The sequence below is a fragment of the Carya illinoinensis genome, chromosome 6 (assembly GCF_018687715.1).
Source record: "Carya illinoinensis cultivar Pawnee chromosome 6, C.illinoinensisPawnee_v1, whole genome shotgun sequence".
Taxonomy (NCBI): domain Eukaryota; kingdom Viridiplantae; phylum Streptophyta; class Magnoliopsida; order Fagales; family Juglandaceae; genus Carya; species Carya illinoinensis.
In genome coordinates this window covers 2979825-2998522 of record NC_056757.1, presented here as the reverse complement: position 1 = coordinate 2998522, position 18698 = coordinate 2979825, and the positions used below count along the sequence as shown (strand labels likewise).

Below are 18698 nucleotides of genomic sequence, written 5' to 3'. Positions count from 1 at the left end.
TCTTTGTCTTATCTCTCTATGGTGTTCAAGGGCGAGCACATTTGATCTTATATTGCTTGCCCTAGACCAATCACGTTGGATCTCCCTAATGCTCACCTTAGAGACAAGCACTTTATTTTTTCTATGCTACTCGTTGAAGTTGCTAGTGTCGTGCTCCTTTTTTTTTTTTTTTTTTTTTGAAATCAAATACATCTCTATAAACCTTAAACAGCAGAGTTTACATGACTATATTCTGGCAATAAAGCCATTACATCTGATTCCTCATTAAGAGAGGATTTTGCTAAGTTATGAGCTAGAGTGTTTCCACTTCTCTTAATAAACAGAAACTTCCAACTAGAGAAAACCATTAGCTGCAATTTAATATCAGAGAAAATCATTCACACTCTATCCCATCTTTCTACTTGAGAATAGATACCTTTAACAACCTGGGATGAATCCCCTTCAAATAAAACACAAACATAGCCCATTTCCATAGCCATTTTTACTGCTTGATATGCTCCTATTGCTTCAGCCAAAAGAGGATCATTAAAACCAGCTTGTGTTATTTTCTTTGTGCCTACCACCTGTCCTCCTTGGTCACGGGCTATTAAACCCAATCCAATAATACCCTTCTCTTCACAGATTGCAGCATCCCAATTGATCTTCAAGAAACCTGCAGGTGGCGGATTCCAACTTGTATTTAACATTTGCCTTCCTCTATTGTTTGTTCTGCTTCTTTTATGAACAGTTTTGTACTCCTCCAAGGATTGTTTGGATTGATTGACTATATGTGTTGGATGTTGGAAGAGACCCTGGAAAATCAACCTGTTTCTTCTATGCCAAATATTCCTTGCAGTAATGGTGAAGAATTCCATAACTTGCTGCTCACATTTTGCATCTAGTTTCTCAAATATATCTTTAAACTTTTCTGCTCTGTCTGAACTTTTATGTATTGCAATTGGTCCTTGACTCCAAACATCCATTGCAGATTTACAGCTCCATAAAGCATGTTCTACAGTTTCTTCCTCACTCAAACAGATCGGGCACATAGGTGACTTCAGAATTTTCCTCTTATGTAAGTTAACTCGTGTAGGTAATGCCTCTAAGCAAGCACTTCACTTTTTCATGTTGCTCCTTGAAGTCACGAGTTTCATGCTACTTGACGTTGTTGGCCTAGGGGTGAGCACTTTTACTTTTGTGGTGTTCGCCCATGGACGAGTAATTTTTCAATAATTGATGCTCGCCTAGGGGGTGAGCACTATTGCATTCCACAACGCTTGTCTAGTAGGTGAGTACTTTACCTTTCCCGTTTCTTGTATGGGGGTGAATAATTTTTTTTTCCTCCTGATACTCGCATGATTGGAGAATAATTTGTTTTTCTAGTACTCGCCTGGGGGAGTGAACTTTGTCGTGTGCATTGTGCTTGTACGTAATCGAGCACTTTATCCCTTCTTGGTGCTCACCTTTAGGGGAGCACTTCGCTTCTCCACGTTGCTCATCGAAGTGGCAAATGTCACTCTCCTTAATGTTGCTTACTTGGGAGTGAGCACTATGCTTCTACACAAAATACACCAATGTCTCAAGTTTCAAGTGAGTAACATGCGAAGGAAAAGGAAAGTGCTCATCATCTCAGCTAGCATCATGGAAAAGAAAGTACTAGCGCCCCGACGAGCAAACAAGCAAAATTACTTACAATTGTACAAAATTTTTTATTTTTCCTAGGGGTGCTACCCGCACCATACGGTGCGGGGTAGACCCCCCCCCCCCCCCGGCCCCCGCCCCCGCATGGGGCGGATGGGGAAAATCTCCCCTGTCCCCCGCCCCCGGTGTGCGGGGGCGGGGTACTACGGGGTGGGGGGGGCAATCCGTTCGCACCCCCCCCCCCCCCCCCCCCCCCCCCCCCCCCCCCCCCCCCCCCCCCCCCCCCGCACCCCCCTTCTGGGCCTTAGGCCCAAGAGCAATTTATGGGCATTGGGCCCAGAAGCAATTTCTGTGCCATTTTGGGCTCAGAAACCTCAGCAATGGGTCAAAATGGCCCACAAGTATGTATTTTTGGTCCAAAAAAAGCTTGTAAATCATTTTCATTTTTCAGCCCATAAAATTATAAGTAAAAAGAAAAAAAAAATTTAAAACCCAGATTAAAAGAAAAAAAAAAGTGTTATGTCTAAGAGTCTAATACGTAATAAACTAATAATAATAACTAAGCTATTACAAAATTGAAAGGCTAAACAATTACAAAATTACAAACATAAAAGTGTCCAACGGACATTGTATCAACATTACAAATTATTGAATACAAAATTTGAACAAATAATTAAAAATTGATCATTCTAAAGAGGCTTGTCAGCTGTAGCTTGTCTTTGAGTCAAGGGGTGTGACAGTTGGGGCGGCCCGGGCTTGAGCACATTTTTATGTTGCAGAGGTGCTAGACGTCTCATGTGTTACTACAAAAATTAATATTAAAATTAATAACGATGAAATGGAAATGAATATAAATAAATTAAAATAAAAAAATAAAAAACAATTACCAGGTGGTCCAAATCCAGACTGATCACCACTCTCATCGGTCTCCTTAAAATCTAAAATATCCGGAACATGAATATCATTTCCTATCGTCCAACTCTGTGTGCATATCAATGCCTCTACAGTTGTAGGAGACAATGAACTACAGAAAGGATACAATATACGACCTCCAGTACTAAAGACTGGCTCTGAGGCAACGGTACTAATAGGGATGGCTAAAATATAGCGGGCAATCTCAGAAATGATGGGATATTTCTTTGAGGCATTCTTCCACCATTCTAATATATCGAAATGATCATCATCATCTTGGACCATATCCGCTGACAAATAGTTGTCTAACTCAGAAACGACCTTCGTAGATTGATGGACTAGTGTGGGATTCTGTGCGAGGGTTTTAGTCCACAGCATTCTGCGCTTCTTTGTAGAAGGCCCGGTCACGGTGTTTGTAGAAGGCGTTAAGGTCGGTGTATGTGTTTTCGATGTAGTACCACCCTTAATTGCCATAAACTCGTCATACAATTTTTTCAAGGTATCTCGGGCCAATTCACCAATAATTTCAGTCCATACCTGATCGTGAACAAGTCCCAACCCATATAACAAGCCTGAAACTTTCAGACGGGGATCAAGAATAACAGCCACATATAAGAAAATATTCATTCTAGTCAAATCTCCCAAATACTTGTCATATTTTAGCATCATGGTCACTGTCATCCCCCTCATCCTTTCATTGTAACCCCTACGCATATCTTCTAATTCTTCTTTTACTCTACATATTTGTTGACAAAACCCATGGGATGTAGGGTACAAAGAACCAGATATATTCAATATGACATCATAAAATAATCCAAGAAAATCAACGAAAGTAGAAACTACCACCCAATCATCATCATTAGGCTTTCGTGATCCCCCGTGCTCATCAAAGTATTTGACATATTGGATGTCTTCATCATCCAATAATTGAAAGGCTGCTTTATATTCTTGGGCCGCCTCCAACATCAAGAAGGTTGAGTTCCATCTGGTAGGAACATCAGTACAAGACCCTTCTTCGATGTTATGTCCGCAGCCTTTGCAGCAACTTTGAATTTCTCCAATCTAGAAGGAGAAGACCTCACCCATTTCACAGCCATTCTAACTCGTGCAACCAAGTCATCAACATCTTTCAACCCCTCAGTCACAATTAAATTCAAAATATGTGTAGCACATCTAACATGCAAGTATTCACCACCCAAGAATGTCTTATTTGCATCTTTAAGATAATTCTTTAGATATCCCAATGCAACATCATTAGACGACGCATTATCAACTGACACAGAAAAAATCTTTTCCAACCCCCACTCCTTTATTGCGGCCTCCAATGCCTTCCCAATCGTCTCACCCTTATGATCAGTTATTTGACAAAATTTAATAATCTTTTTGTGCAGAACCCAATCAGCATCAACAAAATGCACAGTCAACGACATGTAATTCATATTTTGGATAGAAGTCCAAGTATCGGTAGTGAGGCAAACTACCAAACCCGCGAGTTGGCCCCTCAAAACATCTTTATCACGAAGGTACATCTTCTTAATATCCTTTGCCACAGTGTGACGAGAAGGAAGTACAAATCTCGGTTCCAACTCTTGGACAAATTCTTGGAACCCTTTACCCTCTACAAACTGAAAAGGCAGCTCGTCCATGATAATCATACGAACTAACTTCCTTCTACACTCATCGGGGTTATACTTCGTATACCCCTTCAATGTTGGCCCCCCGGCCCCACTACTCCCATCCGCTATTTTAAAATCTAGTCTAGATTGACCCTTCTCCATTAAGGATTTTAAAATTGGACTCTTCTTGCATTGTTCCTCTAGATGGACCTTCAGCTGGGATGTACCACGTTTCCTATAGTGACATCCATATATTTTTTCACAGTGATTACATTTAGCTTGTGGGTTGTTGGGGTCACCACCCTCTAGTTTGGTAAAGTGTTGCCAAACTATAGATATAAGTTTCTTGCCCTGTGTGGGTTTCGGAGCAAGGCAAGGTGTACTCGTTATAGGGGTAGGAGTAGGGTTAGTTTCTGGGGTAGGGGTGTTGGCTGGGGAAGGCGAGCTATCACTGAAATTTGAAGATATTCCTGATTCTCCAACAAAAAAAAAAAAAATTCAAAGTGCAATCCAACACAATCAGCAAAAACTGTATACAAAACTATTATTGATGTATTAAGTACTTTTTATATATAATGATGATAATTGAAATGTTACACTGTAATAAGTTTTTACATCTCATATAAGCAATTCCAAATAATTTGATTAGGAAGAGACATGCTTCATATTTTCTTTTTAAGCCGTCCTAAGCCTATAATCTTTCATCATTTTTCCTTTCTCATTATTATTATTATTATTTTCTCGGTCACTTTAATAGGCATTATTTTCTTCTCTATTTTTTCTTTTTTACCCTTTTTTAAGTTTTGGCAAGCGTAGGGGTTAATTTCGTGTCATTTATATATAGGCCAAGTGCATGGTAATTTAGGTTAATCATGTGTACGTTATATATATCATGTGGAGTCATGAGTATAAAACTTTATATATACATATGATAATTTTATTCATTCATTTAACAAATCATTCATAATAAATTAACTTGAATAAGACCCATTTCTATAAGCTTTTTCGATGATCTGTTTAAAAAAAATCATTCATTTAACAAATCATTCATAATGCATTCTTTCTTGTATCATAGTTTATGTTCTAGTGGCAATTGCTCTAAAGCGAACCTCATGTAAGTCATAAGTTCTTGACTTGATTCTAAATCCTTCCATAATTGATTTTAATAGTACCGACACTGGTATTATTTTTTTACCCCTGGATTAGATATGAATTTTTTTACAAGTATTAAAAAAAATTATGAATGAAGGCCATTATTGAAGATTGCTCGAGTTTGTTCATGTGAGCCTTTGCATTCCATGGTTGGGTTTTAGAAGTAGCCATGCTTTTCTTTAGAGTGACAATGACCTGGAGACAGCTCTCAAGATATACAATTTTGAGCTTGGTCATTGCATAATATTTTTAAAAGATTGATATGTTGGGTTAGATTGCAGAATTTCTCTACAAACTCAAGTCCCTTCAGATGTGTATCTTTATTATTTATTATTTTTATTTTTTCTAATACCAGCTCTAGTCTTTAAATTTTAGAATTTAAATAAACAAAATTTAATATATATTTTCATGAAGTGGAATCAAAGGTTGTAGAACAACTCAGGAAAATAGGTTATAAAATAACTATATGAATATCAATCGACATGTTATAAAATAATTTGGATCGGGAAGTACGTGGTTTTGGATGATTGCAGTGGTTAGGAAGATACTTTTTCATTGGATGTCCCCGAGTATAATATATTTATATATATGTATATAAATAATTTCTTTCTTAATTAATTGGTAGGTCTTTTTCTTATTCTTTACAAATAAATGAGTTTAGGGTTTCGGATTGGGGTTTCAATCCATGAAACCCCTAAATCAATTTAGGGGTTAGGGTTTCAATGAAATTTACAACAAAAATGGGCAATCTGAAACATCCAAAATGCTTGAAATCCGAAACAATCACACAATGTCACAAACAACGAATCCACAGCACAATTCACAAATCCCATCCTTTATCTCCGATTCAACCCCATCCTTCCTCCAATCTCCGATCAAAACTAAAAATATATATATATATATATATAAATTAACGGAGAAAATCAAAAGAGGAGGAGAAAATTATACATACCGTGCGTCCGGCGTGCGTCGACTAGGGAGAGGGAGGAGGGACGGCGTGCGGCACTGCATGTGGGGACTTAGGGGGTTTCGAAGGGGAGGGGAGTCGGGACTCGGGAGAAGGTTGGGGCCTGGGGGTTTCGGACGCCCGGGGGGGGAGGGGTGGTGTTAGGGTTAATAACTTAACTCACTAAATGAAACGGCGCCGTTTCATTTAAGCATAACTTAAACTTATTAATATATATATATAATATAATATATATTATATATTATATATATCACATACAGGACGGGACGGGGGAAAAATGGACCGGGGGGGTCCGTTCCCGTCCCCCGCCTCCGCTGGGTTACACCATACGAGCCGGGGGGCCCCGCCCCGGCCCTGACGGTGCGGATGCCCCGCCCCGCCCTATGCGGGGCAGCGGGTAACGGGGCCCTGCTGCCCACCCCTAATTTTTCCTTGTATATAAAGTACAAGCATAAGGGAGATGTTGCATCACTTGCGCAAGTAGAAGTGATAATTTAAGCTTTAAAGTGATGAGCAGAAGTGCGAGCAACCACTATCATGCCTGTTCTTAGGATTGAACCCTTTTAGACTAACCACGTATCTTCAATATATTTACAACCACAACAATTATCATTCCAAATAGTTGACAATTTACATAAAAACTCTCCAAGTCAATCTCCATTAACTACCAATCCAGGACTTAATAATCCAACTTTCACACTTGAGACATAGCAAGTCAAACCTCCCTATAGAAAACTCATTTTCACAATTTGGCAGTAACGCATCCAACAAGCTAGAAAATAAAAAATAATTCAACTTTTTCAAATCTCAAAACAAAAATAATATTATAACAATATTTTAACTTTATAATATTTTTATTTAATTTTTCCTCTCTTCTTTTTCAAAACCGAAAAAATTCTTAATTCAGATTATCTAACTACTATTCACAAACCATTTTACTCTTATTTATAAAATTTTCATCTTATCTCATTCTCCAAACATTCTCTTAAAAGACCACGATTTAGCATGTGAAGTAAATTAAATTTAGGCCTAGTTTAATTTTATAAATATTTCAAATAATTTTATCTTATCTCATCTCACCATTCCAATAATTTTTTTTTTTTAATATCAAATATTTAATTTTTTTAATTTTTTATCTAATCATTATAACTTTCCAAAATTTCTAAACAAAACACAAAAAATAATTTAAGCTTTTCAAATCTTAAAATAAAAATAATATTAAAAAGTTATATTCTAACTCTCTTTTAATTTATAATTTTTTTATTCAAACTTTTTTTTTTCTCATTTTTCAAAATCCCATAAAAGTTGTAACTCAAACTATTTCACTACTATTTACAAATTTCTTATCTCATCTAATCTAATCTGAGTAACTAAATGAGGCCTTAATGTCTATATAAATAATTTTGATCATATGATATATAGTAATAAGATAAAAATATTAGTTAATTAATATTGTGGGAGTATTTAATAACTTTTATTGCAAGGAATAAAATCTATTTCTTGTCCAAAGTAATCATCTTTTATTAGGAAAAATTTGAGACTTTTTGAAAATTCTTTAAGGTATTTTATTTATTGGATTATTTAAAAGTAGATAAGAAAATTTGAATAAAAATTTTTTGAAATATGTCATGTATTAAAGTTTGTACATTTGAATAAATAGAATTAAAAAGTTAATTGAATAAGAATTTTAGTATCTTTTGTTTTATTTTTTTAAAAAGTTAATTTCATCTTTGTGTTTTCCGACCTGTTACTAAAATTTAGGCAAATGATTGGACGTTTTAACTGAGTTGCATGACAAGATTTTTGATAAAAGATGTTAACCAATTAGGGGCATAAAATCTATGAAGTTTTAATTTCATCTCCGTACATTCACTATTAATTGATTTTTTTCTCAAAATTTTCCCTCCATCCATTTAAATGAATGAGATGATATATAAAATAGACTCTATAATATTAATAAATTATTTAATACTGAAAATTTTAGATAAAAAACAATAAATATCTATTTTTTTTTTAAGAAACAGTGATCATAACATTAAGTAGAATTATTACAATATTGTTCTTTCAACACTAGACTTTGAATAGATCGAGAAACATCTTCAATCCAACAATAAAAGTCCTATTTTCCCATAGCCATCTTAACTAAGCAGTGAGCCACTTCATTACATTTTTTATGAGCAAACTTGACATGCCTTCCTTTTTGGATCTAATGACCCTTTTGATATCTTCCACAAGCAGTACATGATATGCCATATCAAGCCCCTCTTGGTTAATAGCATTAACCACTAAAAGAGCATCCTCTTCAAATAGAACCTTTGAAAAATCAAGTTCTTAACATAGTTTAACAACCTGGCACATAGCCTTCAAAAACACTGATATTGTATAAGTTGAGATTGTTTGCAAAACTGATTTAATAGGGATTTTCTTTCCAGCTTTAGATAAGAAATTATTCTTCAAATTCTGAAATTTGCACCAAAATATGTCCTTTACCCCAAGTATTATATTTGGATTTAGTAACCAATATTGGAAGACCTAAGTCCTTTTCATAAGTTCCACAAACTTCTCCACCAAATTCCTCCCTGATGTACCCCTTAAAGCTTTCTGATGTGTTAAAACTAAAGAAAATGAAAGTTTTCTACCTATTAAGAACTTGCCCAGAGGATCTTTCATAAAGTTGAAAAATAGATTGAAATTCCTGCCAATCGGACCTTTGAACTTTACAAGAGATAACACAATCATGCGCAAACAATGAGTGATTAATTCTAGGCCCACCTCTTGCCACTACCATCCCTTTAATCTCCCTATTTCTTTCAGTTGACTGTAATAGAAACCTTAATCTTTCTACAGAAAGTATAAAAAAATAGGGAGATAGTGGTTCTCCTTGTAAAAGTCATCTTTTTGGAAAAAGCTTTTAAGTAGGCATACCATTAACCAAAACTGAATAAGGAACTGATTTAACACACCTCATAATCACATTAATCCACATTAAATGAAAACCCATCTTCACCATCATTGCCTAAAAAAAAAACCACTCAATCCTGTCATAAGCTTTGGACATATTTAACTTCAAAGTCATACTTCCTATCACTTCCTTTTGTCTAGTCTTCATGGTGTGCAATACTTCATAGGTTACCATAATATTATTTGTGATTAACCTATCATAAATAAAAGCGCTTTGGGTATTTGATATAATCACAAGAAGAACTCTCTTCAGCTTATTTGCTAGGACCTTGGTAATAATTTTATATAGCACATTACATAAATTTATAGGCCTATACTCATGCACAGATAATGGATTAGTTACCTTGGGAATCAATACTATAAAAGTGAAATTCAAATTATCATGCACATTCAAAGAACTGTTGGACAGCTTTGCAAACCTCAGATCCAACAATGCTCCAATCATCTTGAAAGAATCTAGCACCAAACCCATTTGACCTAGGAGATTTCAGTGGAGACATTTGTTTCAAAGCTTCTTCAACTTCTGTTATAGAGATATTCTTGCACAAATCATCATTCATCTGGTCAGTAACTTTTCTTTGAATTGCTACAACCCTCCATATCAACAAGTGTTGGATTGCTGGAAGTAAACACAATTTCAAAATGATTAACAAAAGCCCTTCCTATTTCATGTAAATCTATTAGTACTCTTCCATTAGAATCTGAAATAGACTTGATCAAATTTCTCATTCTCCTCTGATTAGCACATAAATGGAAGTATTTAGTGTTTCGAACCCCCAACTAATACCAGTGTGTTTTTGTCCTTTGTCTTCACTTTCAGTCTTCTTGTTCCAGCATAACATTAATAGCTTGCCTCTTGATTTCTACCCAATTTCTTGCATTATTTGATTCTTCTAACATCTTAAGCTCTTCGGTTTTCATTAGGGATGCAACCGGTCTCGTTTTGGATAAAATTTGAGACCGAACCAGTATGAACCGGTTTTGCATTTTTAAGAACTGATTCCACACCGGTTACCCCCTTAAACCAGTTCTTCCAGTTTTACTAGTTTTGGTCTAGTTTGATTCAGTTTTAATATACTATATTATATATTAATATATAATATAGTATATTATAGTATATAATACTATAGTGATAATATATGGTAGTATATTATAATATATATTGATATAGTATTAGTATAACCATTAATATGCATTATATAATATTAGTGTAACTATTAATACAAAACTATTTTATATATAATTATATATTATATATAAAAAATTATATACAATATAAAAAATTAAAAAATATATATGAATTGGTTTGGTTTTAGAAAAAGAAAAATCAGAATGAGATCGATTTTGACCTATTTTAAGAAAAATAAAACCGGTACCGAACCCAACCTATTAGTTCGGTCCGGTACCGGTTTACCGGTTCACCGGTTTTTTTTACACCCATAATTTTCAGTATGAGATCTTGATTTCTATTTCTGAAAAGTGCCTTACTCCATTTTGATAAGCCTTTGCAACATTTAATCATACCACTCAGCATTGCACCTATAGCATCAGGATTGTGTGAAGTCCCTTGTCATTCATCACCAATAATTTTCCAACAATCCTCCTCCAAAGCCCAGCATAAGAATATTTTGCCTTAAGCATAGTTTATTAGTGATTGTATAAAACTGACAAACTAGTGGCTTATGGTCAGAAGTTCTGGCCACCAAACCCTCTACACGTATTTCACCATAAAGCTCCAACTAAGGACCATTGGCTACCACCCTATCAAACTTCTCCTTAATAAAAGAGTCTCCCAAATGATTTTTACTCTAGGTAAATTTTTCCCTGGACCATCCAACATCAAATAATTGACTTTGACATAAAGCCTCCATATGAGATTCTTCTCTTTGACTCCCACCTTGTTTTTCAACTTGTGATAAAATATCCAAGAACGCACTAGCCACAGTCAATTCATGGCTTTAAAGACACAAGTAAGTCCAATGACTACATTCTCTTGCAAATTTCTGGGTGTCCATAGAACCCTGTAAGTAGCCACCTTGACTGCCCTCTACCTTCCCACACCCAAGCATTAATATGCCTCTACGAGAAAATAAAGATTTCTAATTGTAGTGCCTGTTGCAATAACATCACTAGCCCACCACTCCTTCCAACAGGTTCCACTACAAAACAACATTCAAACCCGATTCTTTGTTTCAAAAATTGCAATCTTTTTTTATTTAAGCTTAGTTTCCATAAAAAAGATAACATTGGGACAGTTATCCTTCATTATTAAGCAAATGTCCTGAACTATCCAGGGGTTCCCAAGCCTTCGACAGTTCTAACTTAAGATCCTGATCATTGCTCTAGATGAGGCTGTCTAGTAGCCTCCGCCTCTTCATGATTATTGTTTATAACAGCCCTCTTCTTTGAAATTTTCTATTTTTTAGAAACACTAGTACATCCCAAACCTTCATCTTTCCTTTGTAAACCTCTCTTTTTATCCACCCTAGATTGAATAGAATAAAAACACTCGCCTTTTTCCGTTGCCTAATGTTTCCACCTGCTTGATGGAAAATCCTCCTGGATAGATGTAGCAACTGTTGAATCTGGTATTCTTGCTAATTGCACTGAATCTGCTTCATCACTTTCATGAATGAACCCAGCAGCACTTTCCTTGACCAATATCTGAGAAGCCTTTGTAACAGTTTTTTCCTCCTCAATAGACTTATGATCGTTTGATTGAGAGACATCCCCCCTTTCTTACTCAGGTTTCCTGACAAATTTTTGGACCCCTCCCCTTCTATAGGCTTTATGATACTAGGCCCATCTTCTTTTTGGGCCCATCATATGGAAACACATCCTTAGGCAAGTCCAATTTCACCTTACCCTTCATATTTTTGAGAAACCGTGTAATTGCTCCCTCCCCTTTAACTACTGCTTCCCCTTCAACTGCCGTAGAGACAACACCGTCTCTTTCGACAATTTCCTCTCCACCTTTCTTCTGTATACCAACCACCCCTGCATTATTGCCTAACAATTCGTCCAACTGAAATCGTCATTCTGATTTGTTGAACCATGAAATCACTAGCCTAGCACCAGTTTCAGAGTTATTTGCCACCGCTCAAGCATGTCTATCAGAAACTCCTTCTCATACATCATTACATCTTGTAGATACCTTCATTCTTAGAGGTTGGAACTTTCTCTTCAAAGTTGGTACCGCTCTAAGCCAATGTCCAAACTGCATAGCTTCCATCTTCTCGCTCAATTTCCCTTTGACTTTTTTGTGGCAAGGCTCAACACAATGAACTATTCGACTACATGAAAAATAGAACCTAGGCAACTTTTCATGCTATTCGGCCACATGAAAAGTGTCCCCAGTCCACCCCATTATCCTGAACATCCACCTTCTCTACAACACCAATAGAATTACCAATCTGTATTCCAAACTCCCTTGTCATCCAGGCTAAAGGAAAATTAAAAATTTGAACCCGAAAAGGTTTGAAACCAAAGTTAACTTTTAAAGCCTATGTGAGGCCTTCAAAGTGTTGCAGAACAAAAACCGCATTATCAAACAACCAATGTTTACCTTCCCATACCCTTTGTTTGTTTGCATGTGTAGTAAAGGTAATGATAAAGACATTCTTCCTTACTTATTTAAAAGTGACAGTCTGACTCACTCACCAGATCTTAGCCATCGCAGATTCAATAGTTTCTTTGCTGATTATCCGATCCATGCAGATTTTCACTATCAAACTCCTCTCAACTGTTTGACAAACATCCTTGAATTCTCTCCCTCTTAATTCCAAAGATTTCTTCCTCTTCTGATAATCGCAATTGGTTGCATCCAATTTATAATTCTTCCATTATTTTCCCATTCTCAGTATTTGCTACTGTCCTACACGAATGTTGGTTTCTTGGTAGAAACCAATGATTCACTCCACCTCTGTGTTCTCACCACGTAGACAGAGAATGGGAGAAAACGAGAGAGAAGACTGGCCTTTCTAGTAACAAGATCTATAGATGGTTTAGAGTTATAATAAATATCTAAACTTACTTCGTGAGTTTTATCTCTCTCCTTCAGATTTAAAAACATCTTAATCTGACAACATTCAAGGATAAGAAATATGATCTCTCGATGAAATCATGGAAACAATTCAAACAAATTTCATATTTGAGATACCGTCATATTATAAAGTCAAGTAAAATAATCAATGTTTATCTGTTATAATAGATAATTTTTTTTTTTCGAATATGTTATGACAAAAAAATTCCAAACTGAGGAATGTTAGAGCTACTACTTCAATTAATTAACCTATTCAATTAATCAATTAATTAATATGTCAAGTTAGCATATTTTATAGAATGTCGATTGAAGAGGTCTGGAATGGGAGAGACTTTAGCAATGTATCTGGGATCAACTGTATGGAAGAAGTTATGGGATCTATAGATTCTAAATGTGGTAAAGGTGTTTATGTGGAAAGCAGTTAGTGAAATTTGCCAACAAAGTGGAATCTTCTCAATAGGAGAATCACTGATAATGGTTTCTGTCCAATTTGTAAACAATATAAGGAGTCTAGTAGTCATATCTTGTTGACTTGAACTGCTGCTTGTGGGCAGATTTTACAAATTTCTTACAAAAGTGGAAGTGCATAGATGGGAACTTTTACAAGATTTGGAAAGAGTTGGTCTCAAGGTTATAAATATTTGAGGTTGAGGAAATAGCCTATGTATTTAGAAGGATGTGGTCGAGAAGAAATATGCTAGTCTACGAAGGAAAGTTTGTTTGAGAGTTATGGTAATTTACTACAGGGAGTAAGGATGGAATTGGAGAATTTTCAACTAGCTCAACTAAGAAAGAGAGAGTAAACAGTAGGGACAACTCAGAATATAAATGGGGTTAGATGGGTAAAACCTGAAATTGGTTGGTATAAGGTGAATTGGAGTGCTACACTGGATGTGAAAAATGTTGTGATGGGTGGAGGTATAGCGGTAAGGGACTGGGAGAGTGAGTTGGTGGCTTCTGCAGGTTTTCTAGAGAGATTTATATGTTGCCCAATGTAGGCATATATTTTGGCACTTGAAAGAGCTATAGGGTTGAGTGTGGAAATAGGTCTGGAGTAGTTAATATTTGAGGAGATGCACTACAAGTGGTTAATGATATCCGAAATAGAAAAGGGAATTGATCTTGATATAGACAAGTTCTAGAAGATATCAAAGACTTCTTCTATCATGAAGAGGTGAGAAAGATCCAGTTTGCACCAAGGGAAGTAAATCAAGCAGCACATCGACTTGTCAAACTAGCATTAGAGTATGGTGAAGAACTAGTGTGAGTAGAGAGATCGAGTCAGATTATGCAATGCATTAATCGTGAAAATGAATGTATTGTTATGAAACTAAAAGAGAAATGATATTGCAAAAGAGAGAGGATATTGTAAGAGAAAAAGTTGTTATTCAAATGCAAACTTGATGATATACAAGTGAATGATACCCATATATATAGGAGTACAAAGGAGTAAGTATAGCTTAAGTCTTAATTGATGGCTAAAGATAGGTCTTAATTGACGTCTTAATGGTCTTAATTAATGGCTAAAAATTGGTCTTAATTGATGGCTTTAATGGTCTTAATTAATGGCTATGTATGGTCATACAATAAGTTTATAACACTCTCCCTTTGAATGAACATACATAAAAAATATGCCTCGTTAAAACCTTCCTAAGGAAAAATCCAGAGGGAAAAAACCAATGGCGAAGGAAAAATAGTACAATATTCATGTATATCACCAAGTGTTTTAAGATTGTCTCATTAAAACCTTGCAAAGGAAAACCTAGTTGGATAAAACCTTAGCGAAGGAAAAAGAGTACAATCAGTACAAGTCTTCAAAACATTACTCTCCCTGAAAAGTGTATGATAATAGGTCTTCAAGTTTTTGCATTCCAATGTTCTGCACAATCTTCTTAAATGTTGCAGTTGGTAATGCTTTTGTGAATAAATCTGTCAGATTATCACTTGACCGTATCTGCTTGACATTAATTTCACATTTCTCCTGAAATTCATGAGTATAAAAAAATTTAGGAGAAATATGTTTGGTTCTATCACCTTTGATATATCCTCGTCTAATTTGAATAATACAAGCAGCATTATTTTCGTATAAAATTGTTGGACTATCATTAATCACTGGAAGACCACACTTTTCTTGAATATGTTAAATCACTGATCTTAGCCAAATGCATTCTCGACTTGCCTCATGAATTGCAATGATCTCTGAGTGATTTGAAGATGTAGCAGATATTGTTTGCTTGACAGATCTCCATGATATAGCAGAATTTCTGTAAAAACCCGCTAGAAATTCAATTGTGAAATTTCTATTAACTTTAGGAACCTCGTGAAGACCTCATAACTTTTCACGAATCCATTAATCGTATAGGTTTTTGTCTAACTACATAATTAGTGTTATTATTTACTATGATATCAGAAGTGTGTTTTTAATTATTGGAGATAGTTAGAAGTGTCAAAATGTATTATGATTTGTGTCATTAGACTCGGAGGGTTATTTAAGGTCTTATGGCGCAATAACATTTTTTCATATTTTCGGACAAAACGTCTGTTCAAAACTGTAGATATTATTGGATAAAAATATCTTAAGCTAATTTTGTGGATATTATTGGATAAAAATATTTTAAGCTAATTTCATGGATATTATTGGGTAAAAATATCTTGAATTGATTTTTTGTAGATATTATTAGGTAAAAGAGTCCTACACTCCACTCTCACTCCGAGTAAGAAAGTCCTACACTTAACTCTCACTTCGGGTAAGAGAGTCCTACACTTAACTCTCACTCCAGCCTCATCTCTTCCATGTCTCATCCATAAGTATCTCCAGCCACCCCTCCCCATGAAATTATCTTCATTTATACTTTCCATTAAAAGAATATCAAACACTCTCTCTCGGACAGGTTTTAGGAGTTCTTTGGCACGCCTATTTCGAAGTTTTTGTAAGTGTTTTATCATAAAATCTCTTTCATATAAGTTGTTCCTTTTTGAGTTTAGTTTACGTGGATATCTTATTTGTCCTATTTGAAGATCATTTGGTCAGTCAAATATTGTGTAAACTATAGAAATGTCATTCTGGGAGATAAACTGGAGAATATGTTATAGTTTGGAGTTTTTGATCAAAATAATGGATAGATATTGGTCTGAAATTTTTATGGAGTATTGTTAACATGTATATATGACTATTGGTTGAGGATTTTTACATGATTAAAGGTTTTGATGAAAGATTTTCTTAGATTTAGAAACTTAGAAATTGGAAGAAGAAAAACAGTTTCTGTTTTGAGAAAGTTTAACTCTTTGGTGGTCTAAATCTATTCCAATGACTTTGATAATTTTATTGGAGGATCCTAAGCATCTTATATACATGTTATATTATTATTTTGAAAATATTTGATATTAGTTTCAAAGATATGAAATTTTATGCAAAGAGATATTCAGATAAGCCAAAGTGTGGATGTTCTTGGCTAAATTTATGTTTTGGTTAATTTTTAATCATGTGATCTTGAATTAGAAGCTTATATATATTTTAGGATATCTTTTTAAACCATGTGATGGTTTGGTTTGAAGATCACATCTTTATAAGTCATAGATCAAAAGGTTAATCAAAACAAGTTAGAAACAAAAATCAATGGAAATAGCATATGAGAATTTCGGCTCTATGGAGATTTAATAGTTGTGATTAGTTTTAAATTTTTCTAAATTGATATTTGAGTTAAGGATAAAATTTACATGAGGCATGTAAATTTTGGTGACTTTTGGAATTAGTATGCAAAATCCTTAAATTATGGGTAAAACGGTCATTTTCCTACATGTAGAGAGTAAAATAGAAATTTTACTATTTAAATTAGTATTTTTCATATTTCAAATTATTAGTGATTCAGTGTTAACTTTTAGAATCACTAATTACAGTTCCTCGTGATCGCACTTGAGGTTTTATAAAAAACGCGGAGATCAAGGTAAGTTAGCTTTTAACTTACTAGCAGTCTACTGTGTATGTGTGCTAAGTAAAGGAGCTACAGTGTATGTATGTGTGTTATCATATATGTCATGCCATGCCAAGTTATCACGTAATTGTCTATTATACAGAATTTATTCCGTCATCAATTTTTATTTGTTACATAATATATTCTATCATGTATTACTGTACCTTACAAGTACGTCATGCTAAGTATGCCATCTATTACATGTATGTCAAGTCATGTAATATTCACTGTTGCAAGTATGTCATGTTAAATATGTTGTCTATTATATGTTATGCCATGTTACGAAATGTTTCTATCTCAAGTTGGTCATGTATTTCAACTTATGTTCAAGTCACGTATTTTTACGTCAGGGCTTCAGTCCTTTCGTATTCCAGTCACGTTTCATTTTGAGTACATTCAGTTTCGTGGGGTCCACAACATCTGTGGCACACGAAGTATGAGGTCACAGCAATTGTGACGTGTAGAATACATGGGGCCACAACAACTGTGGAGTATGTATTTACACGTAGAATACATGGGGTCACAACAACTGTGGAGTATGTATTTAACTACATTGTGATGTGTATAATACATGGGGCCACAACAACTGTGGAGTATGTATTTTTCATGTTAAGTCAAGTTTGTGTAGAATACATGGGACCACAACAACTGTGGAGTATGTATTGACACATAGAATATATGAGACCATAACAACTGTGGAGTATGTATTTTTCATGTTAAGTCAAGTTTGTGTAGAATACATGGGGCCACAACAACTGTGGAGTATGTATTTACACGTAGAATACATGGGGCCACAACAACTGTAGAGTATGTATTTTTCATGTTAAGTCAAGTTTGTATAGAATACATGGGGTCACAATAACTGTGAAGTATGTATTTACACGTAGAATACATAGGACCACAACAACTGTGGAGTATGTATTTTTCGTGTTAAGTCAAGTTTCAGAACAAGTTCATGATAAGTCAAGTTTCATATCACATTCATGTTAATTCAAGTTTCAGAGCAAGTTCATGCTAAGTTAAGTTTCAGATCAAGTTCATGTCAAGTCAAGTTCAGTTCATGTTTTAATTTAAGTTATGTCAATTATTTTATGTTGTACGCCAAGTTATGCTTTAATTACTTATGAATTTGATTATGCATTTATGCTTTTACTTTCATCCATGCATCATTAGCTTGTGTGGAAGTTTTTTGTTAACTTACTGAGATTTGTAATCAAATCTCACTTTGGTAGTCCCAACTACCATTCCCCCCAAATGGTAGATCTTGTTACATAACCTAAAGTAGAATCAGGAGCTGATCAATTAGACACAGTTGACTAAGCGACGGTGCGACATCAATGTTAATATAGTAGTTAACGTAAATTACTACTTGTACGATGGAGTTGCATCTCTAGTACTTTTTGGATCATAACCATTTTGGACTAGTGTTGTGATCTGTTCAATGGGTCTTTATGTAT

The 18698-nt window shown here is 35.0% G+C and overlaps 1 protein-coding gene across 1 annotated transcript; it reads right to left on the bottom strand.

Annotated features, from left to right (window-relative positions):
- Positions 1 to 203: 203 nt before the first annotated feature.
- Positions 204 to 1028, bottom strand: LOC122313674. Its single transcript, XM_043128848.1, has 2 exons — positions 426 to 1028; positions 204 to 350 (listed from the first exon to the last, which is right to left on the bottom strand). The coding sequence occupies exons 1-2, from the start codon at positions 1026 to 1028 to the stop codon at positions 204 to 206; spliced, it is 750 nt and encodes a 249-aa protein (XP_042984782.1).
- Positions 1029 to 18698: the final 17670 nt, after the last annotated feature.